General features: G+C 54.1%; 9 protein-coding genes across 9 annotated transcripts; 6 read left to right on the plus strand and 3 right to left on the minus strand.

The window, feature by feature from the left end:
* Positions 1–761: 761 nt before the first annotated feature.
* Positions 762–2,102, plus strand: J4E84_005731 (uncharacterized protein; the record flags this gene model as incomplete). The annotated part of the gene is made up of 4 exons (XM_049388325.1): positions 762–835; positions 895–1,019; positions 1,075–1,470; positions 1,519–2,102. 4 exons carry the CDS (start codon positions 762–764, stop codon positions 2,100–2,102), a joined length of 1,179 nt encoding a protein of 392 aa, XP_049243870.1.
* Positions 2,103–4,807: 2,705 nt separating this feature from the next.
* On the plus strand, positions 4,808–6,385 carry J4E84_005732 (uncharacterized protein; the record flags this gene model as incomplete). The annotated part of the gene is made up of 3 exons (XM_049388326.1): positions 4,808–5,019; positions 5,169–6,140; positions 6,205–6,385. The coding sequence occupies 3 exons, from the start codon at positions 4,808–4,810 to the stop codon at positions 6,383–6,385; spliced, it is 1,365 nt and encodes a 454-aa protein (XP_049243871.1).
* Positions 6,386–8,627: 2,242 nt separating this feature from the next.
* Positions 8,628–10,679, plus strand: J4E84_005733 (uncharacterized protein; the record flags this gene model as incomplete). The annotated part of the gene is made up of 1 exon (XM_049388327.1): positions 8,628–10,679. One exon carries the CDS (start codon positions 8,628–8,630, stop codon positions 10,677–10,679), a length of 2,052 nt encoding a protein of 683 aa, XP_049243872.1.
* Positions 10,680–11,629: 950 nt separating this feature from the next.
* J4E84_005734 (uncharacterized protein) lies at positions 11,630–12,481 on the minus strand (the record flags this gene model as incomplete). Its single annotated transcript, XM_049388328.1, has 1 exon — positions 11,630–12,481. The coding sequence occupies one exon, from the start codon at positions 12,479–12,481 to the stop codon at positions 11,630–11,632; it is 852 nt and encodes a 283-aa protein (XP_049243873.1).
* An 882-nt stretch (positions 12,482–13,363) lies between these two features.
* J4E84_005735 (uncharacterized protein) lies at positions 13,364–14,493 on the minus strand (the record flags this gene model as incomplete). The annotated part of the gene is made up of 2 exons (XM_049388329.1): positions 13,364–13,969; positions 14,017–14,493. 2 exons carry the CDS (start codon positions 14,491–14,493, stop codon positions 13,364–13,366), a joined length of 1,083 nt encoding a protein of 360 aa, XP_049243874.1.
* Positions 14,494–14,832: 339 nt separating this feature from the next.
* J4E84_005736 (uncharacterized protein) lies at positions 14,833–16,665 on the plus strand (the record flags this gene model as incomplete). Its single annotated transcript, XM_049388330.1, has 1 exon — positions 14,833–16,665. The coding sequence occupies one exon, from the start codon at positions 14,833–14,835 to the stop codon at positions 16,663–16,665; it is 1,833 nt and encodes a 610-aa protein (XP_049243875.1).
* A 1,245-nt stretch (positions 16,666–17,910) lies between these two features.
* On the minus strand, positions 17,911–19,855 carry J4E84_005737 (uncharacterized protein; the record flags this gene model as incomplete). Its single annotated transcript, XM_049388331.1, has 3 exons — positions 17,911–18,715; positions 18,768–18,982; positions 19,415–19,855. The coding sequence occupies 3 exons, from the start codon at positions 19,853–19,855 to the stop codon at positions 17,911–17,913; spliced, it is 1,461 nt and encodes a 486-aa protein (XP_049243876.1).
* Positions 19,856–20,859: 1,004 nt separating this feature from the next.
* On the plus strand, positions 20,860–23,086 carry J4E84_005738 (uncharacterized protein; the record flags this gene model as incomplete). Its single annotated transcript, XM_049388332.1, has 5 exons — positions 20,860–21,026; positions 21,083–21,199; positions 21,258–21,447; positions 21,502–22,597; positions 22,650–23,086. 5 exons carry the CDS (start codon positions 20,860–20,862, stop codon positions 23,084–23,086), a joined length of 2,007 nt encoding a protein of 668 aa, XP_049243877.1.
* A 1,204-nt stretch (positions 23,087–24,290) lies between these two features.
* J4E84_005739 (uncharacterized protein) lies at positions 24,291–26,191 on the plus strand (the record flags this gene model as incomplete). The annotated part of the gene is made up of 2 exons (XM_049388333.1): positions 24,291–24,916; positions 25,054–26,191. 2 exons carry the CDS (start codon positions 24,291–24,293, stop codon positions 26,189–26,191), a joined length of 1,764 nt encoding a protein of 587 aa, XP_049243878.1.
* Between the last annotated feature and the right edge of the window lie 41 nt (positions 26,192–26,232).

Consider the following 26,232-nt stretch of genomic DNA (forward strand, 5'->3'; position numbering starts at 1 on the left):
CATGCCGCCTGGATCTCCGCTGTGACATACCAAAGTGGCGATGGATGCTGTTTGCTTTTGTGTGATTCTGTACCATCGGTACCCCGACTCATTAGCCAGACACCGCCAAACTCAAGTACCGCTAGCTACGTCATGCTGAGTCGCCACGCATGCCGTTGCCGTGGGCCAAATGCGACAGGCTGTGCGGGCAACTCAAACAGACTCAATCGAGATGAGAGAGCTTCACGTAGGGACAAGTCTGGACCGCTCCGGGCAGGCCGCCAACATGCGGGAGCACGACTGCGGCCTGTGCTACTCAAGCCACCAGCTCCATCCGTCGTGACACGGCATCACTGAAGCTATAATTTTTCGCGAACTGTTGCGACAAAATGCCTGGAAGCTCCTAATATGCACCCCAGCTAGCTGACATGCACACTCTCCAGACTTCGGCTTGCTCCTGCCGGAAGGTTTCAATGGACAACTGTGCGCAAGTGCTGTGAGGTCATCCACCCTAACAATGAGTACCGTGCCTCGTGAAAACAGACAATAGATCGGCATCTCACATAGCTCCCACATCCACTTGTCCCCTTGTGCTCGCAAACCCATCGACACGATGGAAAAGATCGAAGAGAAGCTCAAGTCCGTTCTCCACAGGAGGAAGAAGTCGACGCCCACTCAGTCCCCTCGAGCGTCGTACGAGCATTCTGATCAGACTAGCCCGCGCACTGAGCAGCACCCTGCATCACCTCTTAGCAGTCGACAGCAAAAGTCCGCGGCCTCCAATGATGCCTATCACCCTGAAACTCGAGGTCAACCACGCGACTCTGCCTATCACGATGGCCGAGCGAGCCATGCAGTAGAAACTCCTAGCACAGGCTCCAACGGATCCAATGGCTCCATGGCGGACGATTACAGATCGTACCTTCCTGCGCTTGCTCCCGAAGAGCATTCAAATGTCGAGCCTAGCGTTCCAGATAGGCATCTGCGCTATAGGCCATCGACAGATGGCGAGCGATCAAAGGCTCTTCCGGCCCTACCCAGTATGTTTGAGAGCGCAATTACAATATCGGCGACTCAGTGCTAAAATAACATCAGACACATTACACCATCCCCATGGCGAAGTCAGACGATCAATCGACGTAGACGGTCCAGGCCGCACCATACGCGCAGTGCCAACCGAAGCTCCCACCGGCAAGTATGCAGTGGGTAGTCACGATGTCAACAACGGCGGCTTGGATGATGACGTTCGATCGCGCGAACAGCGCTCTACCTCCGACCACCATGGATTGAGCAAGAGTGGCCAGCCGGTACCAGGACTTACCAACAATGATGCGCTGGCCGTGAAACCTCTCCCGGGTCTCGCGATCACGAAGGACTATCAGGGCACGGATGGCGCGCATAATTGGAAAGAGAAACAGCAAGCGATGCTTGCGGGTGTTGTGAACCTCAACAACACTGTAGACACGGTCCGAGACACTACGGTCGCCCCTGGTAAGCTTTGATCCCCCCGGAGTTGCGACTTGACTAACAAACCAACAGCTGTCACACACGAGATCATCAAACCACACGAACACGAAATCATCCAGCAGCAGATCCACCGCGAGATCCACAACTACACATACTACCATCGACTGCAGCCCGTTCTCCAGACCGAGGTTCTTCCACCCCGTCATTTCATTCCCAATCCTGATGGCGAGGGCTTGATCGAAATATCCGCAGACGAGTTGCCGAACCGCACTGGCAAGAACAGATGGTGGGATATCGTTCAGAAGGAGCCGAACCTTCCGGCGACTCCATTCGAATGGCGCACAGAACCGCAGATCATCGAGGGCAAACCATACATGACCGAAGAGGGCTTTGAACGCAGGGAGACGACCATCATCTATCCACCAACCTTAGACGATATGTCGCGCTACCGCGGCCTGGTCCAGCCAGTGCACTTCGATCACAAAACTGGGGAGCGTTGGTTGGGCGAAGTCACGACCGTAGAGAAGCTGAACCGCGAACTGGGTCGTCAAGGCGATGAGGATTTCATGACGATGAAGGATATTACCGCCGACCTGCCCAAGGTTTCGTCCAGTCCCTCTGTCAAGCGTAAGCCTCTTGGCCGGGATTCTCTCTAGCGACTGATATCGCTATCGACTATCACACATGCAAAAGTTCAGCGAAGGCGCCATTGGAGAAGGGGATTTGATCAGACACTGTACCTTTAACATGTATACTTAGGGTCCAGTGACTACATTATGACTAATTCACAATCGATATTTACTTCCAGTGCTTTATGAACCTCTTCTTCCTCTTTGAATTCACTATACACGTTGCGCCGGCATTTCAACTCCAGGACAACTCACCTTATGAGAAAACGAAACTAAACAGATTGGCGGCCTACGTCAAAGTGAAAACATGCAAAGTAGATGATCGAACGTCAACGTAAGCTCCAGGGTGTTTAGTGACCTCAGGATGAACCACACCAGGGCATGCTTTCAGATTGACCAATGACAGCGCGACAGCCTCATGATCCCAGGTAGGCACCTGCAGCTGTTAAAACAGCCGCCGCCCTTGTTGCTGCTGCAGAATCCACGTCTAACTTATCATTTATACTTTTGAAGCGTCTGCTCGCATCATACTGGAATGTTGTCGTAACGGTACCCGGCGTCGCAATGTCGCGCCTTCTTCGCATGAGAAAAGCGGCTGGTCGCCCGACGATCCATAGGCTGAGAACGCGGAATATCGACACAAAAGGAAGGCGACGGCAGATTCGATGTGCCAGATTGCTTGTTCGGTATACGTAACTCCAAGCTTTATGAATCCTTGGACGCAACATCTCGAACGTGCAGGATGGCATGTATCCTTGGCCTATCTGAACGTCGCTTTAGTACCTAGGTATGCGCGCCGTGTACTTCCAGGCAAACAACGTCTGACATCTGCTGACAGCACGAAGAACCACCCTGGCTATCGAGATATCGGTTTGCGAAGTGAGCAGCTGGAAGCCATCGTCTTGTATCGTTTAGAGAGGCGAAGCATGAGCAAGGAACATCGCCAAGTGTCAGCGACAGTTGGTAACGCGTCTCTCTGCATTCACCGGTAAGCTGAGGCTTATCTGACGAAGGTGTATCGCTTATTGCTTGGATGCAGAAAGAGGCTGGCTCAAGCGACGCAGGACTGATAGCTTGACAGCCATCACGCCTTCTCGTGGCGTTGTATCATCACATGGCAACAACCAAACGATGCATCTTCGTCCCCGCGGGGAAAGAAAGCGACACACGATTTTACGTATCTACCGAGTCAGAGTCTCGACTCACGGCAAGCAGCTTCTAGTTCCTTTCGGCGCAGCGGGCGGCTGTCAGTTTGAGGACTACGAGGTGGCTGGGTCCGAGCTAGTGGCTGTCTCCGAGGTATGAACAAGCCTCTTGCAGGCAACGGAGACAACGCAAAGCCTCGAAGCAAGCCTGGAGCCAACCCGCCAGCCCAGGAATGCCAAGATAGCTTCAGCCGTTCAGAAAATGACGCGGACTCGGTCATTGGAGTAAAAGTGCAGGCCAAGATACGCTCAAGAGATGGAGGGGTTCTCGTTCCACAAACTGGATGGAAGGATTCGGAGAGGCCGACAGGGAAGACGATAGGTATGGCCCGATAACAGCTGTTGCGCAAGCTGGACATGCGAGAGAGGCCTCAAATGCATGACAGAAGAAGTAACGTTCTTGAGGGTACCGTACGTTGTGACACCGCTGCACGATGTACTCAGGGCCCCGCTTGGGGGCTCAAAGACAGCTGGTCTAGCGATGCCGGGTATCTCAATCCCTGCACCCACAAACGACGTTATCGGCATTTTACCCAACACGCGGCGTACGAGACAAGGGTTCACCGACCCTCGATATCCTTCTGGATGAGCAGCCGTTTGGCCAGTGAAGGACCGAGGACGTGAAATACGCCTACTACAGCCCCGCCATGGCAAACGCCAAAATCGCCCACCAGTAATTCGCCCTCCACTAACGTTAGGCCCGAATTTTGGAGAAGCGGGATATTGTGAATGCCCAGTCTGCCTAGCGCGATCTACGGCGTTCACCACGAGGAAGCTCATGCAGGGTTCCCACTCGCGCTCGCTAGGGCAGCTGAGAGGGTTATTTAACAGGTTACTCCCCGACTTTTCTGCTATCTTGCACGACGACCCTCAGCCTTGCCTGCTATCTATAAGACAACTCAACCGGCTATTGGTACATGGCTTTCGTAGTACAGTACTTTGCCCTGCTTCTCAAATCCATACACTGAAGCCCAGCCTTGAGGTTTTCGTTATTCGAATACAATGGCCTCTTACGGCCAAGACTATGGTGCTGGCGGACCCTACGAGGTAAAGAACACGGGCTATGTTGCTACCGACGAGGAAAAGAATCATTACGATGTCGGCCCCCGTCATCCCAGTATTGTCGGATCTGTGAAGGCAGTCACCGATCAGACGCACCGAACGCTCAAGAGCAGACACATCCAGCTTATCGGTATTGGAGGAACTATTGGTACTGCCTTATACGTGCAGATTGGCCGAGGTTTGATGAATGGAGGACCTGGAAGTTTGTTCATTGCATTCTCGTTATGGTATGCAAAATTTCCCTCGCCTTCCACGGCGATGAGCTAAAGCTAACATTTCAAGGTGTACTGTCATTCTGGCTGTGACGCTCAGTGAGACTCTCCATCCCTTACTTTCCAAAGCGACAACTTCTTCCCATCGCGACAATGCCCATGCGCTTTATCCAATACCCCATAGCACCTCTCTCCATCGCTCGCGCTGAAAGTGCCGAGCACCAGCTAATACACTTACCCAGGTATCGCTGAGATGGTCACATTCCTCCCTATATCCTCGCCGTTCATCCGATTTGCCGGAAGATTTGTGGATGACGCTTTCGGTTTCGCGGCTGGCTGGAACTTCTTCGTGTTCGAAGCTGCTCTTGTGCCCTTTGAGATTGTGGCTTGCAATGTCATCATCGGCTTTTGGAGTGATGTCGTGCCCACAGGCGCCATCATCGCAATCGTTCTCGTGCTCTATGCGTACGTTAATACCCCACATCCTGGTGCTGGCAACTCATGTGTTTGGTACTTTGGCATCTACGTTGGAGCAACCATGCAGCTATGCGCTTAACCTTCGCCTTGGATTCTTCAAAAGAATATATCCAGATCAAGTGCTAACCTCTACGCAGCGTAATCAACATGATGGCTGTCAAATGGTACGGCGAAACCGAGTTCTGGGCCGCCATCGGCAAAGTCCTCCTCATCATTGGCCTGCTTATCTTCACCTTCATCTCCATGTTGGGCGGCAACCCGGAAAAGGATCGATACGGATTCCGCTACTGGAAGAACCCCGGTAGTTTCACAGAACTCTATGAACCAGGTCAGCTTGGTCGCTTCCTGGGCTTCTTACAGTGCCTGATCCAGGCTTCCTTTACGATTGCCGGACCGGATTACGTTTCCATGGCAGCAGGAGAGACAGAGAATCCGCGCAAAGTCATGCCCCGTGCTTACAACGCCGTTTTCTACCGTCTGACCACATTCTTCGTGCTCGGCTCGCTGGCTGTCGGTATCAACGTGCCCTACAACGATCCAGAGCTGATCGCCGCTTTCCGAGACGGCAAGCCAGGTGCAGCAGCTTCACCCTACGTCATAGCCATGAACCGACTTCGTATCGAAGGTCTACCCCACGTCGTCAATGCTGGTGTCCTGGCCTCCGCTTTCTCCGCCGGAAACTCCTACGTCTACTGTGCGTCCCGTTCGCTCTTCGGTCTCGCTCTGGAAGGAAAAGCGCCCAAGTTCCTCACCAAGTGCACGAAGCAAGGTGTACCTTTCTACTGCGTCTTCTTCGTTCTCTTGATCGCCTTGCTGTCCTTCCTCCAGCTCAGCGAGAACTCCGCTGTCGTGCTGAACTGGTTCGTTAGCTTGGTGACTGCTTCGCAGTTGATCAACTTCAGCGTCATGTGCTTCACCTTTTTGAAGTTCCACAAGGCGTGCCAGGCACAGGGTCTCGATCGAGACACGCTGCCATACAAGGGTATGGCCCAGCCCTACGCCGCATGGTACGGCCTTGTATGCACCTTCATCATGACGTTTGTCGGTGGCTACACTGTGTTTCTGAATGGCAAGTGGGCTGTCGCTGATTTCCTGTTCTCATACTTGATGTAAGTCTCCACCCCTTCACCCCCTTCTGCTCCTACCATGACACAATACTGACATGAAACACAGGGTCTTTGCCTTCCCCGTTCTCTTCGTCTTCTGGAAGGTTCTCAAGAGGACGAAGTGGGTTTCGCCGTCTGAAGCGGACCTTGTGACCGATCTTGCGGAGATTGAGGAGTACCATCGTACTTTTGTGGAGAAGCCGGAGACTAATGCTTTCAACCGTGTTTTGGACAAGATGTTTGGATAGACTCTTGTCGCTACTGTTGTCATGGCGCCCTTTGGGGTACTTCAAGCTAGCGCTTCTTGATTCGCTTTGGCGATTGCGTACTGCTCTTGGAAAGGGATGCGTAAAGTTACGCCCATGTGGTCTATACGATAATTTGTGACAATACCACGAGAATCCATGATATCAACGAACATGAAGGATCCTTGAAGAAACCATTTCCTTGAACTGTAGCTCAATGTCTTCCATTCTCAACAACATACATCAATTCATAACTAGGGTATCATCATAAACTCCACCGATAAACTCCTAAGAAAGATCACCTAGCCAAAACCCCATGCATCGTAGTGAGCGCCCGCTTTTCAAAACAAGAATGTCGGTACATCATCTAGATCCGCAGCTTTCCGTTTCCGCTCCTTCTCGTTCTTCTCTCTTTCAGCCTTGCGCTTGGCAATGCGCTCCGAAGTCTCCTTACTGACACCGCTGTTACCACCACTGTCACCCTGATCTCTGACCGACGCAGTTCTATCGAACGAAGCATTTGATCGTCCTTTAGCACCGCCGCGATCGTCCGCAGGATCGAAGGATTGGGAATACTTGCTGACACTTGATGCGCGCCTTGTATGCGGAGTCTCAACAGGCTGCTGCGGCGAAGACCCCGACAATGTCTTACTTTTCTTCGTCGGCACCAAATCGTCGAGCATGTCAAAGGGTGTTGCGCGACTTATGCGTGAGCGAGATTTTGCTGCAGGTGTAGGTGGCGCAGGCTTAGCGAAGACGGGGTTCGGATTGGGTGCAGGAGACGAGGCAGACTTCTGCACTTTTGCTGCGCTGCTGTTGCGGACTGGGGTGGGTGTGGTGGTGGCTCTGGAAACGGGCTTTGTTGAGGGGCGCGGTGCGTCTAGATCGTCGCTGTCGTAGTCGCTATCTTGTGCTGCGTATTTGCTAGGTGTTGGCTGAGGCCTGGATGTCGCAACATGTCTTGAGGCTACGAACGAAGATGTAAGATTGGAGCGGTTCGATAGTGCGTTACACCCTTCTTGGTTATCTTCGTCTTCCTGCGACGCAAACACGTCGCGAATCGCTTCCTTCTGCTTCAGCTCTTGGACCCTGGCCTTCTCCTTCATTTCGCCACTAGTTGACCTCTTCGCATTTGCAACGACGGGTCTGGTAACCTCAGCAGCTTCTTTCTTCTTCTCTTCGATCATCGCCTTGAGCTTCTCATATTCGGCAATGTGCAAGTGTCGCGAGAAGAGCTTTGCTGTCTCTAGAAACTCGTCTTCCACCATCATCCACTCGTCGTCGCGCAGATCGAACTTCGACAGACATTTGTGCATTCTCTCAATGTGCGGCGCCTCAAGCTCATCAATGGGAGGTGGTGATGATGACCCTCCACGTTTCTTTCCCAATGCATCTTTGGTCCTTGTCTTAGTCCGTGGCGTTGTCGGTGCTGTTGGAAGGCCAGGAAGGTCATCGTCGGTCCCATTTGATCTCGTTCTGCTCCTGCTGCTGTCTGCCAGCACAGTGCCATCGAAGAAGTCGTCATCTACGTCAGTCGTAATGCGCGCTTTCGTGGCTTTCCGCGATGATGCTGGTTTGGCTTGTGTCCGACTTCCGCCACTCTTGCTTGCCCAAGGTAGCTGACGCGGCATGATGCCCAAGGTTTTGTAGATCAGCCTTGTATTCGCAGGAGTTGAGAGTGTAGAGGACGGTTTGCACGCGACATAATGCCCGTAGTCTGCAAAGAAGCAGCTCAGAAGGTCATGTAGCCACAAACACGTCCGAAAGGGTCGAAAGCGCGTGCACGTAGGTGAATTGTTCGCGGTCGCCTGGGCACGTGCTATGACGCGCTAGACCCTGCCGGTTTCGTCCACGAGTCGGACCCACTTCCCTGGATTGCGCCCTTCCGTTCCGATCTAATCTGTGACTTTGAACGTGCTCTCCGCCTTCAATTCAAAGTGCCACGTTTCGCTTCCATGAGATTCCGTGACGCTCGATGCTTGCCTAGACATCGCGTACCTAGGTACTGATGGGGTCCTTGCTGGTACAGCTGTTGGCATCGAGTTGGTCTCGCTCGACGCTGCAGCTTACACCGAACAACACACTACCATAAACGTCTTAACAACTTAACAACAAACCCGCGCGCGCGTCTTTTCGTCTAAGGGCCATCGGATGCCCTAAATCTTTCAATTGACTCGACTACCCTCTTTAAGAACAGCTGGCCTGGCCTTGTGTTGACTCACAACGACCCCTCTTTCCATTCGCAATGTCCATGTTCCGCAGGCCAGGAGATTCGTCGTCAAGTTCGGGAACCTCTGATGATGAGAGCGAATACGAGGAAGCAAGCGAATCGCAACAGGATAGCGTCCTGTCACGAATCGAAACTCTAAGTTCCGCTACTTCTGGACATCCGTCTCTTCAGCCCCATCGGCCTCCCCTAGAAGTTCGGCAAAACTCAGCACAAAACGTTCGAGATTTGTTGTTCCATTCAATGCTTGAAAAGCAGACTATTCAGCAAGCTGCGGAGCAACTAGGAAAGGATCCCTCTGATCCGGAAGTACAACGAGTAGGAAGAGACGCCTATAAGGAGCTCGCTCGTCAGATCTCCAACAATGTAGACGACGCCTACGCGAGCGATGAGATGCAGGGTCACCGAGCAACTGCGAATCAGGGAATTCATCGATTAATCCAGGGCAGCCTTAGCAAACTTGCGCCAATCCCCGAAGGAACTTCACAGGCGCTCATCTCACGACCAGGAACTGCGATCAATCCACCCTTACCTCAACAACCATCTCTTGGCTTCGATGTTATGTCTGGTATATCGGCTCCCGTACAGCTGCAGCTACGTGGATATCCTCATCTGCAAACGGATCGCTACATCCGGGAGTTTTCAGAGCTCGAAATTGTAGGGAAGGGCGGATATGGCAAGGTCTTCAAAGCCAAACATAAACTAGATGGCTCGTTGTATGCTGTAAAGAGGATACCGGTGAGCCCGTCCAGGGTTGCAAGAATACAAGAGCATGGGCCCGAAGAACTGGAAAGCATGCTTGAGGAAGTACGTTCGCTCGCTCGGTTCGATCATAACAACATAGTTCGGTATCACAACGCTTGGCTGGAGTTTACCACAATACCAGCAGACCCTGTGACCGCGCCGGAAGTCACGATGTTACGCAACGACCGTCTTTTGGACGATAGACCCGCATTTCCGTCATTTTCACCGGGCTCAGGAGATCTGCATTCTCAGCTAGACAGCCTGACGATGGACAATCCCTTCGCGAGTACCGAGCACAGCAATAGCGCGGGAATCATATTTGAGTTCAGTGAATCTGAGCAGCAAGTGAACGAGACCAGGAGTGAGAGCGTTCATACATCATACAAAGAGACTTTGAAGCAGACAAGACGCACGAAACGTCGGGGTAGCCAAGCAAGCCAGAACACGATAGCCACAATATCATCAACCAAGTCCAGGATGAGCGCTGTGGAGGACGTTGACGAAGACGAGGATGATGACGTTGAAAATATACCCAGATTACACATGCCGTATTCCCAGGAGTCGCCATCCGAGATGTCCGACAGCATGATATCGAACAGCGATGCGCCCCACCACTTGATCCAAAACCAGAACCTTGGACCAGTCCTCACACTGAATGTGCAAATGAGCCTTTGCGAAACCAACCTTGCCGCTTTCCTCTCTTCCGATCAACACTCACCCACAACACACGCGATCGAACAACATTGTTTCCACCCCTGCGTATCGCTGGAGCTACTAGACAACATCGTTTCCGGAGTCGAGTACCTCCACGCACAAGGCGTAGTTCACCGCGACCTCAAACCAGCCAACGTCTTCATATCGCTCTCACGAGCGCGCCACGCCCCGTACGGCTCCGTCAACGTTTCGAGCTGCACAACGTGTCCGAAGCGTGATCACCTACACATGACGCCACGAATTGGGGATTTCGGGCTTGTCGCGGCGCTGAGCGACAGCTGCACTGTATCGGATACCTTCAAGCCCGTGGGTACGGAGTTCTACCGCCCGCACACAGGCAGTGGTATCAATGAGAAGCTCGATGTCTTTGCTCTTGGTGTGGTGGCGTTTGAGATGATTCAAAAGTTCGACACTCGCATGGAGCGGATATCAGCACTTACGGAGCTGCGCCGGGGGGTCTTCCCTGATGGCTTCGCGCAGGGTCTGGGTGATATAGGTGATGACGTGCAACGGTTGATCAGTGATATGGTACAGGGAGATGAAGGGAAGCGACCAGGATGCGAAGATGTGCGGATTGAGATCCAAAAGCTAGTACGCGCTTTGAAGATGTGAGTCGTGGTCTCCAAGACTGAGCGGAGGTGTCGCATTGGGAGGCGCAGAAGGAATGAATAGATACCCACGCATCTGTGGTGACTTGGACAAGTCGAGTATATTACATCGTAGCTGTCATAACATGGAGTTCCCCTCCAAATGTCTTCCAACCCACGTTTGCGTTGTGATTATGGCGTTCATAGCGCTGCACCCATTGTCGTAGATTGGCGGGAAAGGCCCAACACTCCCCCACTTTTAGAGGCCACTCTTACCCCGCAGTCCGCTCGCTTGGGCTACCGGAAGCTCACAGCCTTCGCACAAGTTCGCAGAGCGGCAGCGACGATGCAGCCCAGAAGCTATGCTGACCCATCTTTGATTCACGCTACCTATATATAACATCTAATTCCAAAATTTGCCACCTGTAACGGGTCTCAGCCAGAAGACATTCCGTTTCCAAATCCGGCTTACTGTCAATACTTTAACGGGAGCCCAGTTCGAGTCCTGTGGTGTCCTTTAATCCACTCACTTGGGTAACCAGTGATGCTGGAGGGACCTAAGCAATGAATACAACTTGACGAGGGAAGCAATTCCGCAGTCTAGTATTCACCACGGGACGGCGGCGCTGGATTACTCCTATTAGGGTTGGAAGTCGGGTGACGGGTTGGGGTGTCCACTGGTATTTTGTTTTTGTCTTTTTGCCTAGATCTTCTTTTTTGTTTTTTATCTACCTACCTACCAACCTATATGCACGCACATACGGAGAACAGTAGTTAGCAGCGCCTGCTGTCGTATCTTCTGCTTTGCATTTCTCTTTTTGCATCTATTGCATCGCACTTTCGGTAGCCTCTGCACGAGAAAATTGCTAAGAAGAATACATGGTATTACGTATGTACATTCGCCAAAGCGAGTCCCTTTGTCGCCGCCCAGCAGCAAGATGAACCAGCATCTCCACTGCCAGCACACCCCGTCCCTCAATTTAACGTCCGCCTCCACTCATCCATGGCATCAAAAAGCGCCCCCAACCTCACCCCGTCCTCATCATCCCCCACAGTCAAAACCTTAACCACACTCCTCTTCCTCCCATGCCTCAACGTAAGTTCCCTCAACGGGGGCATCGAAACCAACATATCCCTCCACGACCCCTCCTTGCACCCCAACACCCTCTCATTCTGAATCCAAACATTGAAATCCATAACCACCGGATGAAAAACAATCTCCTGGCTCGTCCGTATAAGCCCCAAACACCTCCTCATCAGACTAATCTCATTGCGCACGCCGACGGAAAACCGCGTGCCGGACGGTTGCACACCGTCTTCTATACTCTGCGGCGTAACGTCGAGTTCAAAATCGAATGTCGTGGGAACGAGATTGTAGATTTGCAGACTGCGGGACGGCTTCAAATACAGCATCTCGGCAAGCAAAGGGGAGTCGCCCGGGATGAGTTGCCGCCATACATTGCATACGCGCTGGCAGCGGAGTAAGTCCCAGAAGTCGAGGTGGATGAATACGTGCTGGAGCACCTCAACAGGGAGGTCTGTAATGCGTTTTCTTTGACCGCTGCCGGGGTGCGTGGATCCTGCGGTGAACATTTGGCGGACGCGGTCCGCGTAGTTCCCTATGCTGCTGCGTCGGCTGTCTCGTGAAAGTTCCGAGTCCCAGGAGCGCATGGAAGCTGTGTCTGCGTCTGCGGGGAGGCCGCTGATGGAAGGGTTGCGAATGGAGTGGCTTGAAGTGCTTTGTTTGCGCCGGTTGGTAGTGTCTTTGAGCTTTTCCGAGAAGCGCGTGAAGGCTGAGAAGTGGGATTGATGGTGAAGATCCATCATGGCTTCTGTTCTGCTTGGTCGTTGAGATGTATGACTTTGCTTCCGTCTGGGATTTTTATGTTCTTGATCTGGACTCCTCTAGGGCATCCAGTGTCGTTGTTAGCGCTTTTGATACGGGCTGTGTTATTAGACTTCAGCCTTGCGACGACGGTGCGGGGTTGTATCGTGTAACGTAATTGCGGTGCAACTCTATATCTCTTGTGTTTCCGCGACGGTTGAATGGTACAGTGTTCTCTTATATCGCGTCCGAAGCGGTGTGAATGGCAGCATCGATCGAGAGAACAGGAAACGACGACAACGTGGAAGCCGCAGCTGACATGTCATTTACACTAGCCGAATGTGGCTGTCTGACGCGGGATGGGGGCCGACAAAAGCAAGCAGAACACATGGGAGCTGGGATGTTCGGCGATGTTTGCTTGACGGCTTGCGAGGCGTATCAAGGAAAGTGAGGTTGACGGTCTGTTGTTCTGATACGCTGCAAGGGTAATGTTCCACTATTAATGCCGATGTTGGCCATCAAACGCACTATGATCCCGCCTTTCCGTGTGGGACTATGCATCATACATACGATACTGCGATAGTGGATCAAGATGGTATGTTGTGTTGTATTGATATATGTTTACATGGCTTCCCAAGCCAAGACTGCGTTGTTCTTGAACGGGTCGTCTGATGACGCAATGCCAGAGCATTGAAGTACACATGAAGCGGCGCATAGCACGCTTGTCGTGAGACGACTATTGTGCCAAATGCTCCAACACTCCTCCGGGATCCCCTTTGACGTACTCCTCGGCGCGGTAAGCCTATTTGGACGTGAAGTCTCAAAAGTGCCCACTGAGTCCTTGATTGAAGGTCGCTGCATGTCATGTATGCGTCACGCTCTCTTCAGCCGACCTCGATTGATGCCAATGCGCCAATGACTTCCTCGGCGACTCCTCCGTTTTCTACCACCATCTTTGTGACTTGTGAGATCAGCCCTCTCTTCATGCCGCCTCGGGGTGGTGTCCAGACGCCTGAAGTCGCCAACAGTTCTCTTTGAGTGAGCGCATCTGCACTGGAGGTGGGAGCGGTTCCGCCTGTTGCTGAGTTCATCGAGTTGGGTACACCCGGGGGCGTAAGGTGGGACGGGGGGTCGATGGTTCGGATGGACACAATGCGCGCGCCTGTAGACGAGGTTGTTGAGTTTGTACACGCGATCGCGAGAACCGCATCTGCTACTGCGAGCTCCTCCTTGGCGGGATCGAAGATGATGTTGGGGCCCACTGCCATGGCTAGTATGATGACTGGGGGCTTCCCGAACTGGGGAGCGGTCTTGTTGGTACCCGCCTGCTTGGGGTATAGCGGCACAGCGGCATCCCAGTCGTCGTCGAACAGGGGATCTTCGTCCTTTTCCGACTTCAAGGCTGGTAGGAGGGTAGTGAGGAGGGCTAGATGGGTGGTCATGGAAAGCAGCGCGAGCGGGTAGGAGAGCGGGGGCGAAAGGAGCAATATCTGGGGTTGTCAGTAATGTGTCTAGAAGACATTTCGTGACTTCTTACGTCGACGTAGAGTTTCCAGTGGAACCGTCTGTTGATGTACAGGCGGTCTTTGAGCTCACCACTGGCAAGCAAGCTCTCGGTGAGCATGGAGGACAGGAACACTGGCAGGGCGTCGTCTTCGCGGAAGCCTGGGACCTCCACGCTCATCTCGACCCAGGCATTCTGGCCCTTGCCCTTGCTGTCGTCCGTCTCTTCGCCCTCTCCCATGTCTACATCTTCGGGCTCGCCCAGTGTCGGGCGCTGCCGTGACCTCTCCACCTCGGCCTTGACTCCTACGAGCGCCTCAGTCCCGTCTTCCAGGGCGATGCGCGCACTCCCGTTTGCGCTGGGCAGTACGTCATACTCGGCGCGCATGGAGCGAAAGTCGCGGGGGCCCTTGGTGACATCGAGGCGGATGGGTGGCGTCTGTGAGAGGCTGGAGCGCAGGAAGGACAGCTCAGCGGGCGAGAGGTTGACGAGGGCCTGCTGGGGCGCCATGGCAATTGGATGGTGGTGCTTGGGACGGGGCGACGGCGAGGTGTTTGCTGCTCGCGGATTTCTTGCGCATTTGTTTCGACGACGAACTAGCGGGCCCGGCGATTCGGCTGCAGCGTCACTTGCTTGCAGCCCCGGCGCGAGCTACTTCGCGCGACAACACCGTGCGCTGACCGCCGGTCCGCAAGAGCATTATACGTCTGGGTTATTGGGTCCGGGCAGACATATACTGTCGCAGTCTCGTGGCATCTCCTATATTCTACTCTTAATATATATTCCTAGGGCCATGCTACGGTAGACCAAGCCACCCGACCCTCGTCACACGTCCACGACCGGCCGCCAATGTCACCCCCGAGGTCCAAGCGGAACAGCGGCAATGCCATCACCACCATCGACAAGCTCGACTACCCGCCCAACTCGCCCCGTCGCCCGCTGCTCGCCCCCGACGACGACACCGAATCCCAGCGCCGCAGCAACGACACGAGTTACGCCGGCAGCTTCTTCGAGCAGGTGGCCGAAGGCATATACGAGCAGGACCGCGTCAAGATGCAGCGCGCCGTGCTACGATGGCTGAGCTTCGTCTGGGCCATCGTCATCTGCCTCTGCGCTGGTAGCATCACCGCCTTCTCCCTCTACGGCCACTTGTTCCAGTCCAAGCTGCACTACACCCAGGTCCAGGTCAACATCGTCTCCATCGGCGCCGAGCTCGGCCTGTACCTGCTCGTCCCCATCTTCGGATACCTCTGTGACCGCCTGGGCCCTGGCGTGCCTGCCGGTCTCGCTGGTGTTCTCTTCGGCTCAGGATATCTGCTGGCAGCCTTTGCCTTCAAGAGCGGACCTCCACCATCTGCAGGCGGTCATGGCTGGCCCTTCGGCGTCATGGTGCTGGCCTTCGCCTTCGTCGGCATGGGCACCAGCTGCATGTACCTGTCTGCAGTAACAACCTGCGCGAAGAACTTTGGACGCGGAAACGCCAAGGGTGTGGCTCTGGCAGTGCCCATCGCAGCCTTTGGACTCAGCGGCATGTGGCAAAGTCAGGTTGGCAGCCGGCTGCTGTACGTCAGGAACCCGGATGGCACCAAGGGCGACGTCGACGTGTACCGCTTCTTCCTCTTCCTCGGCATACTTCTCCTCTGCGTGGGCGCCGTCGGCTTCTTCGCGCTGCGCATCATGGACGAAGAAGAGATGATCGATGAGGCAGTAGACGAGCTCGAAAGATCTGGTCTGCTGCAGCGCGACGAGTTCTTCACCCAGGCGGCGCACCATCACGGCTACGGAACTATGGAGACGCAAGACCTCTCCGATTCGACCTTTGACTTCCTGCAGTCCGAGGCTGAGCGTCTGAAGGCCAAGGCGGAAGAAGAGGCACGTAAGAAGACATGGCTGCTGAACGAGGAGACTCGTCGGTACATCATGGATCCTACCATGTGGTGGCTTGCAGGCGGCTTCTTCTTGGTTACTGGTCCTGGTGAAGCCTTCATCAACAATCTAGGCACCATCATCGAGACGCTTACACCTGCGCACGTCTCCACCAACACGTCGCCGGCCACCCACGTTTCCATCGTCGCCATCACCTCCACGCTCGCTCGCTTGATCACCGGCACGCTCTCCGATGTACTCGCCCCGGTCTCCGCTGGAAACTCGCACCGTCGTGGACCAGACTCCATTGCGAACTCGCTATCGTCGCTCCCGTCCCTCGAGCAGCCGCGCCGATTCACTGTCTCTCGCATAACCTTCCTCCTGGCTTTCGCCTTCATCCTTTCCCTTGGACAACTTCTACTCGCGAGTGGGTGGGTACAGAACCATGCCTCCCGTTTTGCCGCAGTCTCCGCACTCATCGGTGCCGGTTATGGAGCCGTCTTCTCCTTGACACCCATCGTCGTCTCAGTAGTATGGGGCGTCGAGAACTTCGGTACAAACTGGGGCATTCTAGCCATGACACCGGCTGCCGGTGCCACGCTCTGGGGTGCTGTCTACGCTACTGTGTATCAGAAAGCTGCAGAGAATGGCGAGGCCGGTGTTCAGAAGGACCCTGAGGATGTGCTCTGCCATGGAAAGGCTTGCTATGCGTCTACGTTCTGGGCCATGACCATCAGCGTATGGATTGCTATGGGTCTCATCTTCTTTGCTTGGAGGGGCCCAGGCGGGTGGAAGCAGAGAGGTGTTGCTGTATAATGGTCTTGTTTTCATCTTGCATGGCGAAGGGCGTTTGTGATTCATGGTTATGAAGCGTTCATTGCGTTATTCCTATGTTGCTCTACTAGCATTGCATACTCCTCTTTCTTGAATCAATACGAACTTTGAATACTACCTCACACATCTAAACATGACAACATGAAGCATATGCGCACATGCTGGTTCATATTGCTGCTGGATGGCGACGTAGAGACTCGCTTTAGCAAGTGTAGCACCTCAATGAAGGGAAAGTAATGAACAATCTTAGGGTCTGGAGCCTACGTTCATTGTCATGTTACCTACTTTGCATGTTTACATCTTAATGTAGGCTATAGACATATTTAGCTTTTCCCCGTGTATAGCGTAGAAGGTATATATCACAGCCTATGCTCTACATCCGCTGTTTGCAAACTTGCCAACAAAAAAAAGATAGAACAACCAACCCCTTCACTCAAGACAACGATATTCTCTCAACCACCCTTTCTCCGAAGGCTATAGTCTCGAGATTCTCAATCCACAAGTTCGACGTATGCCAAACCTGTAGTTCAAGGGGAATTCCTCTAACTACCCTTGCTGCTGAAGGCTGTAGTATGAAGATTATAAAGAACACGTTTCTTGACTCGATGATCAAACGCCCGTGTTCTCTATTCAAGACGCGAGTGAGCGAGTGCTCGAACTCTTGTCCTATGTTTTGGTACTGCAGTACACGATGCTTTGCTTCGGCCTGTTCAAGGGCTTAGGCAATTGGTCTCGCAATGTCTGGTTTCACCCTAGACGTTGTAGGACTGGGTTGTTGCTTGGTTTGCTTTGCTTGGGGGTTCTTGTTCTGTGATGGGCGAGCGCGAGATCATTGGGTTATATGTGAGATGGCATGTCTATCTCCTGCATATGTTCTATAAGGAAAGTATGAGCTCTGTTCGAAGACGAGAAGAACATGCAGTTACGCAGGTAGATGGGCGGTGATGTGGGAAGGTGAGAGCGCTGGTCGTGCCTTCCTCTCAGGAAAGAGCAACGTGCACTGATGCAACATCAACCATCAAACCTCACCTCAACAAGACAAGAAAACAACAGATGGAAGTATTAAATGTTATATTCCTTCGCCACCAGCCACTCGGCAAGGCAGACGAGGTAATGGGTTCGTCGAACACTCATTTCATGCAAAGCTCCCAACGTTAACTCTTGTCTAGTCATGAGCCGTAAGCAGTCCCAGTCTACACCCGCGACCCTAATATACAAAGCACACGCTTAACCAGAGAACTCCTTAATGTCGGTAGTCTTGCCAGGGATAAGAGCCAATGGCACGATACCCGACACGTGCATCTCGGGGCCGTAGACGTGCATGTTGAGGCCGAGCTCCTGGCCGACACCCTTGATGTTCTTGAGACCCTCCTGGTAGTTGGGGCCGGCACGACGGATCCAGATCTGGACGTTGTGCTCGACGAGGAGAGGTGCGACTTCCCTCAGAGCGCGGATGACACCCTTGAAAGTCGAGGCGACGTTGGTGAAGTTGGCAATACCTCCACCGATGAAGAGAACCTTGCCCTCTGGGTGTTGAGGAGCACGGAGCATAAGGTCGAGGACGGTACGGGCGTAGTGGAAGGTCTGTGTCTCGGTGGGAGCACCAGAGTACTCACCGTAGTTGGCGAGCTCACCGGCGAAACCAGCAGAGGCGATGGCGTCGGCGTAAACGACGGACGCACCACCACCAGCGACCAGGGTCCAGACGCGGCCGGTAGCGTTGAGGATGGTCAGCTTGAGGGAAGCACCAGTCTTAGCGTCCATCTCAGCAATGTACGCCTCCTCCTTGCTCATCTCACGACCGAAGGGAGCGGGGAACTCCATCGGTGGGCCGACATCGACGGTTTGCTTAGCATTCTGCTGGGGAGCAGCTGGTATGCCGAGAGCTGTCGCGCTGCGAGCAATAGCCCACTTGGCACCGCACTCGAACTCAGCAGTTTGGTCAAGCTTGGCAGCGAGATCCAGGAAGTGAACTTCAGCTGAAGTCTTCTCCTCGTTGGGAATGACGACGAGAGGGTTGATCTCAAGGTATCTTGGTTACATTAGTATGCATTAGGAATATGACAGGTGCCTGAGTAACTCACGTGAACTGGCAGTCAACGTAGACGGCGTATAACCTTGAGATGAAGTCGACGAGGACGTTGTGTACACCCTCGGGCACCTTCTTCAAGAGAGTGGCGGCGATCTCCTCGTTGGAGGGGTATTCCTTGAGGTCGACGGGAATGAGGAGCTTCTCAGCCTTCTCATCGACATCACCGACATCGACACCACCCTCGTGGGTGAAGAGGATCCAGTCACCCTAAGCGGACAAGTTAGCGGTGAGATCGGCAAAAGATCGCAAGATGGCGCCGATGCTAGAGCCGCAACACCACGGGCCCGTAAATTGACGATGCATAGGTAGCGGCGCAAAAGCGCTGAAATTGCAGCCACATTTGCATGTGAAAGTGGACGTGCGTATCGCAGAAGAGTAGGTGCTCTGCAGGAGTGGGTCGGCCGTCGTTCCCTTCGTCCGGCCGGCCTTGAAACAAAACCAGCACTGCGCCCGCGGGTTAAGCACGCTTCCCGCTCCGCTTGCACTTGAGCTGCAGCATCCCGCTCTGAGCTTCCGAGTATGCCTTTTGCACGCCTTCGCATGCGCCAGACCACACGGTCGCCCGAAACGGCACAAGATACGACGTAAACGAAATAACGAAATGATTGTAGAAAAAGGCGGAAACTGAAATGGACGTACCTCTCGCACAGAGTTGATGTTGATGTAGTACTCGGTGTCTTGGGGATGGGGAACGAAAGGCTCGACCAAGAACTGCCTCAGGACACCATCGACAGTCTCGACACGCTGCTCCTTTCCTGCCCTCGCCTCGATCCACTCCCTCGCCTCAGCCCAGGTCTTGTTCAGCGCGAGCAGACCGCTCTTGCCTCGCCTCTTGATGAGCTGATCTGGCTTTGCGACGAACTTGGAACCGGGAGTCAGCAGCCATGGGTATGTGGCCTCGGCCTGGTCGAGCACGCCCTTGATGTCCTCATCGGCGGCGAAGTGCAGCGATGCGAGCTTGGAGGGGGGGTTGTGTGTGGCCGACGCGGGCAGGGGAGTGGGCTTGATGACAGGCGCGCGGGTGAGGTGGTAGTTGAGGATGGCCTTGCCGTCGGCCTCGAGGATAGACTTGGCTGACATTGTGGTGTATGGTCAAACTGCGATGGATGAGTGTCAATATCAAGAGGGGCGGCTCGCGTGGAGGCAATGGGGTGCAAGAGATATGGCTGGCAGGCAATCCCGAAAGAAGTCTCGGGTATGGCAATGGGGCCTTATGCAATGTCCGGAGACGAAGATGTTCGGAGAAGATGGTGAGGGGGCCGGGACAAAAGATGCGAGGTGGCAGGCTGGGGAGTGGGCAGACGTACCTGGATTTGTTGAGGCTTGACACACGGTCTGCAGAGGGTTAAGAGGAACTGCTGGCAAGATTGAGTTGTCAGACGGCTTGGGAGGAGCTTGAGAAAGCGGTCTGATGTTTTTTCTGCGTGTTGAGCACTGAGGGCGGGCAGCGGATGCAGGGCTAAGGCACTGGGCGCACGGCGGGCCTATCACGGCGAGGACACCCCACCAGGGGTACAGCAGCTGCGGATGCCCTACACGACCCACGACGAGATATCAACGACCCGAACACACGCTTCCCGGGGGATTTTCCGCGATAACACCTTCCAGAAAGCGCCAGCGCGGTGCATTGAAGCCCCATCTATTACCAACACCCCCAATTCCGAGGTGCGACGCTGCGGTGCAGACATTCGGGTCCCCGTTCACCGCTCGGGACTTGGGGTTAGCGCCACACGCATCTAGTTCGTGCAGGGGATATCACTCTCCAGCTCAACACCGCCAAAAGTAAGGGCCAAACTTCGGAAAGAATCGCTGCTCCCTCTTCGCAACCTTCTCCCCATCCATCCAAGTACTCTGCTCTGCCCTCAGCACGGCATTGCATCCATAAGGTAAGTCACTCGCTCGCTCCTTCCCTAGCCCTTGTTGAGCTCCATCCCACCTGCCCGCTCTTGCGTGCCTGCCCCAACAGCTCCGAAGCATTTTTTCCCACGCGAAATACCCCGACCGCCAACCTTATCTGCTCGTCACAACGCCCGTTCCGCGCCAGACTGACCCTCCCGCCTCTCTAGAATTAATCGACGTCCACAATGCCTTCCGCAGCACCCCCCAACGGGAGCGTCCCAGCGCAGGCGGCCACCTCGAGCGATGGCCTCTCCGCCAACGACAACATCCGTCGTTTCGCTGCCCCCAGCCGGCCCATGAGCCCCCCGGCCTCGCACACACTCTTCCACCCCAAGACACGATGCTTCGTCTAGTAAGACCACCACGCCTGCAAAATACCGGAGCGCGGCTCTAACACAATGTGAACAGCGGACTGCAGCCCCGTGCCGTCCAGGGCATGCTCGACTTCGACTTCATCTGCAAGCGCAAGCAGCCCTCCGTCGCCGGTATCATCTACACATTCGGCGGTCAATTCGTCAGCAAAATGTATGTAGTCGACAATACTCCGAAATGCCCCGCCAAACATTCGACTCACACAACACAGGTACTGGGGAACCAGCGAGACTCTGCTGCCTGTCTACCAGACAGTCGAGAAGGCCGTTGGCAAGCACAACGATGTTGACACCGTTGTCAACTTCGCCTCGTCGCGCTCAGTCTTCCAATCCACCATGGAGCTGATGGAATTCCCTCAAATCAAGTGCATTGCCATCATTGCTGAGGGTGTACCCGAGCGAGTAAGTTCCAACCGCAACAAAAAGCTACTGTGAACAGCCACTGACTTGCACTAGCGTGCCCGTGAGATTCTCCACGTTGCCCAGAAGAAGGGCATCACCATCATCGGCCCGGCCACTGTCGGAGGCATCAAGCCCGGTGCGTTCAAGATCGGTAACACTGGTGGTATGATGGACAACATCGTTGCCTCCAAGCTCTACCGCCCTGGTTCCGTCTCATACGTCTCCAAGTCCGGAGGTATGTCCAACGAGCTGAACAACATCATCGCAAACACTACCGATGGTGTGCTCGAGGGTGTTGCCATTGGTGGTGACAGGTACCCCGGTACCACCTTCATCGACCACGTTCTCCGATACCAGGCCGACCCCGACTGCAAGATCATTGTCCTGCTCGGTGAGGTTGGTGGTGTTGAGGAATACCGCGTCATTGAGGCTGTCAAGTCTGGCCAGGTCAACAAGCCCATTGTTGCGTGGGCCATCGGTACCGTTGCTGGTATGCTCAAGACCGAGGTCCAGTTCGGTCACGCTGGTTCTTTCGCCAACTCTCAGCTCGAGACTGCGGCCACCAAGAACAAGACCATGAGGGAAGCTGGCATCTACGTCCCAGAGACCTTCGAGGAGATGCCCGGCACTCTTGCCCAGGTCTACCAGAAGCTCGTCAAGGACGGCACCATCAAGCCCAAGCCTGAGCCCGTTGTACCCAAGATCCCCATTGACTACTCATGGGCGCAGGAGCTTGGTCTCATCCGAAAGCCCGCTGCTTTCATCTCCACCATCTCTGACGACCGTGGCCAAGAGCTTCTGTACGCCGGTATGCCCATCTCTGACGTCTTCAGGGAGGAGATCGGTATCGGTGGTGTCATGTCACTGCTGTGGTTCCGTCGCCGCCTGCCCAACTACGCCAGCCGTTTCCTCGAGATGGTTCTCATGTTGACTGCCGATCACGGTCCAGCTGTGTCTGGTGCCATGAACACCATCATCACTACCCGTGCTGGCAAGGACCTCATCAGTGCCTTGGTCTCTGGTCTCTTGACCATTGGATCGCGCTTTGGTGGTGCGCTTGACGGCGCCGCTGAGGAGTTCAGCAAGGCCTTTGACAAGGGCCTCAGCCCTCGTGACTTCGTTGACACAATGAGGAAGGAGAACAAGCTTAGTAAGTCGCCTAAGCTGGAAGCCATATTTTCACAGCAACTAACGTCTATCAGTTCCCGGTATTGGTCACAGGATCAAGTCGCGTAACAACCCCGATCTTCGTGTCGAGCTCGTCAAGGAGTACGTCAAGAAGAACTTCCCCAGCACCAAGCTGCTCGACTACGCGCTTGCCGTCGAGTCGGTGACCACATCGAAGAAGGACAACCTGATTCTTAACGTTGACGGCTGCATCGCTGTCTGCTTCGTTGACCTTGTTCGCAACGGTGGTGCTTTCACTCAAGAGGAGGCTGAGGACTACCTGAAGATGGGTGTCCTTAACGGTCTCTTCGTCCTTGGCCGAAGTATCGGTCTCATTGCCCATTTCCTTGACCAGAAGAGGCTGCGCACTGGTCTTTACAGACATCCCTGGGACGACATCACCTACCTCCTGCCTTCGCTGCAGGCTGGTGGTGCGCCAGGTGCCGAGGGCCGTGTTGAAGTTACTTTGTAGAGTCATGGTTTGGAAAAGGCAAGGGTATATCCGGTTCTAGTCGCTTGATGGCGGACCCAAACTGGCGTTTTGAGCGTGGTAGACGAATGTCTTCCGCAGCATCGTAGGGCCATTGTAGCAATACCCGCCCGCTGTTGGCGGACATATATTATTTAATGTCAAACGAACAAGCAATGCGAGTTCCACGTGCCATGTGCCGTGTCCTGATACGGATGGGTCGGCAGCACTTTTTCAGCCCTGTGGGCGGCCTAATGTAGTGCTTTGATCCATCTTTAGCCACCCTACATTCCGCTCGAAGAAGCAAACCCTTCGTCTGTTCGCCGCAATAATTCTCACCAACATGAATCTTGAAACTGCGACATCTGGAAGATGAAGTCGCCCACGATAGAAGGAAAATCATCCATCCGGTTGAATCAAGGCCTAAATGCAAGTAAGGCAGATTCATGTCCTGTATCGCTGACCCACACAAACATGGTGTGGCAGTATCGTATGTTTCCTCATTGTACCTGATGTGCCGAGTCCCGCTCACCGGTATCCCGGTCACGACCACGAGAAGCGTTAGTAAATATCTTAGGCTAACTGGGTGTAGCATAGCGGCCAACACACTCGTGCGAGAGGATCATTCTTCATAGGATCTGGGCTCCCGCTGTCAGCACCCAGCCACCCCGTTGATTTTTTGCAGGATTCGATGCGCCCAAAAGCCATACTTATAGTCTTGGCATCCACTATGGTGTCGTTGAATACGGCTAATTCGGATGCTGTATAACCAAGGAACTGCAACACTTTGGTTCATGCATCGATGATGCCTTTGCACGGATGTTTATCCGTCTCCAAAATTTGGCTCGAGGCAGTCATGATCATGTCATAGTCGTTCAGCAAGGCTGCAGCTTCAGTCACGCCGCGGCCCTACATGCGGCGCGTACAGAGTTGTGAGTTATTCCGCGTCGCTTACATTAGGCGTTCAGCCGCTATCGTTATTGGGGGCCACGGACTGTTCGCTTCTTTGTGCTGGCGGGTAAGGTGCCTGGCTGCCTTGAAAATAAGCATGGGTATCTAGTTCTGCATGCGAGCTGCCGCAGGGAATAAGTAGAGATGTGATCCCGGGGTTCAGTTGGTGTTCAGCCTTGTCGCTGGTATTATCGTCACCAGCAAGCACCATCGTCACCGTCTTGGTGTTGAGGTACCACACCAACATACTCTCGCAATGTTCACACGCACCATCGTCGCCGCAATGGCTTCGGCCTCGCTGGCTGGCGCTCAAAGTTCAGACTCGGAACATACACTTGCTGCTTTCGCTTTCGTTCGCACGGGAGAACGGACACCCATCTTGCGCAATAATACCCAGACTCTTACCAATCTCGGCGCGACCCAGATGCATGCGCTTGGTCAAAAGCTCAGATCAAAGTTCGTTTCCGGTCCTGAGTCCATTGCGGGACTGTCAGAGGATGTCCTGGACAACGACCAAGTTTGGGTTCAGACTCTCGATGTGCCATACCTCGTATCGTCGGCGCAAGCCTTCATGCAAGGGCTTTACCCACCACATGACATCAGCAACGCAACTGATGATAATACGGGTGTCCTCGCAGACGGCACTTCGGTCGACTACCCGCTCAACGGATATCAGTACGCTAGCATCCATGCTGCTAATGTGTACGCCCCAATTTCGAGACTTGTATCTGGAGCTGGACAATGTCCACAGGGACAAACCGATGCACTGAAATACTTCACGACTCAAGAATATCGGGACGCCGAGTATTTGGCAGACAACAGTGAACTGTACAAGAACCTCCCTCTGGATTGGTTCGAAGGTCACGTCGATCAAGATGAACTGTAAGTGGGATTGGAGATGGAATACGTCTTAGACTTTCGCCTTCTATTTTCTGATCTTTCCCTACCACTGCCCTATCTTTTCTGTTGCAGAGCATATTCATGACTACGATATGATTCAAATACTGACATTGACACAGATCATACATGTATGCACTTGAACTGGCAGACTACTTGTCATACCAATACATGCACAACGCTAGCATCTACAAGACCCTAGCAAACAATGAGTCCGGCTTATACGATACGCTTCGGTCCCGCGCCGACGAAGTAGCCTGGTACCTCTACGGCAACACCTCATCCTCCGACACCAGCAACCGAGCCATCGGCGGCAAAACGCTCGCGGGCTCGATCCAAAACACTTTCGACATGCTCGTCTCTGGCAAGAACAACAGCGCCGGCGATCTAAGCAGCGCAGGCCAAATTAGCACGCCCAGCCCACTCACCTTCTTCTTCGGCGAACAAGACGCCATGATGAGCCTCATGTCCCTCATGATGCTCGACACACAATCCACAGAATTCAAATCCATCCCACCCTACGGCTCCGCCATAATCTTCGAACTGTTCAGCACCAGCTCCAGTACAGCCATGCCCAGCGACCCCGACGACCTCTGGGTACGCTTCTACTTCCACAACGGCACAGACGCAGACGACAAGCCACTGCAATCCTACTCCATGTTCAACAACGGGCGCTCCAAGACCGACATGCGCTACACAGAGTTTGTGAGACTCTTCAGCACAATCTCCATGCAGGGCCTGAGCGACTGGTGCGAAACCTGCAGCACAGGAGCGTTCTTCTGCCGCGGCGCAGACGGCAGCGGCGTTACTCTCGTCGTCCCCGCTGCCCACGAACGACCAAGTAAAGACGGCGTCTCCCCCGTCGTCGGCGGCTTAATCGGCGCTGTCGTCTCTCTCGTCGTAGCAGGCCTCCTCTTCGCGCTCGCCATGCTACTCACTGGACTCCGCTTCCACCGCGTCGAGCACCGTCTTGGTGGCAAGCGGGGTCAGAAATCTGATCTTGGTGGCTTCAAGGGCTCGGCGAAGTTGGCGTCGGATCCCGATGTTAGTCTTGCGGGGAATGGGGCGCCGCCTGCGACGAATAATGCGGGTATTGTTAGTTTTGGTGGTGATGGGAAGAGGGGGCATGAGAGGGTGGGGAGTTGGGAACTTAGGCAGAAGGAGTTTGGGAAGGAGGTTGGGGATGTGAGTCCGAGGAGTAGTTTTGGGGGGATTGATGGGGTTGCTGTTGGGGGGGTTGAGCCGAGGGAGAGGGTGTGAACTGCGTATGTGATTGGGGTGGGAGGTTTGGAAAGTTTGTT

The sequence above is a fragment of the Alternaria hordeiaustralica genome (assembly GCF_023758085.1).
Source record: "Alternaria hordeiaustralica strain BMP 2776 chromosome Unknown scaffold_10, whole genome shotgun sequence".
NCBI lineage: Eukaryota > Fungi > Ascomycota > Dothideomycetes > Pleosporales > Pleosporaceae > Alternaria > Alternaria hordeiaustralica.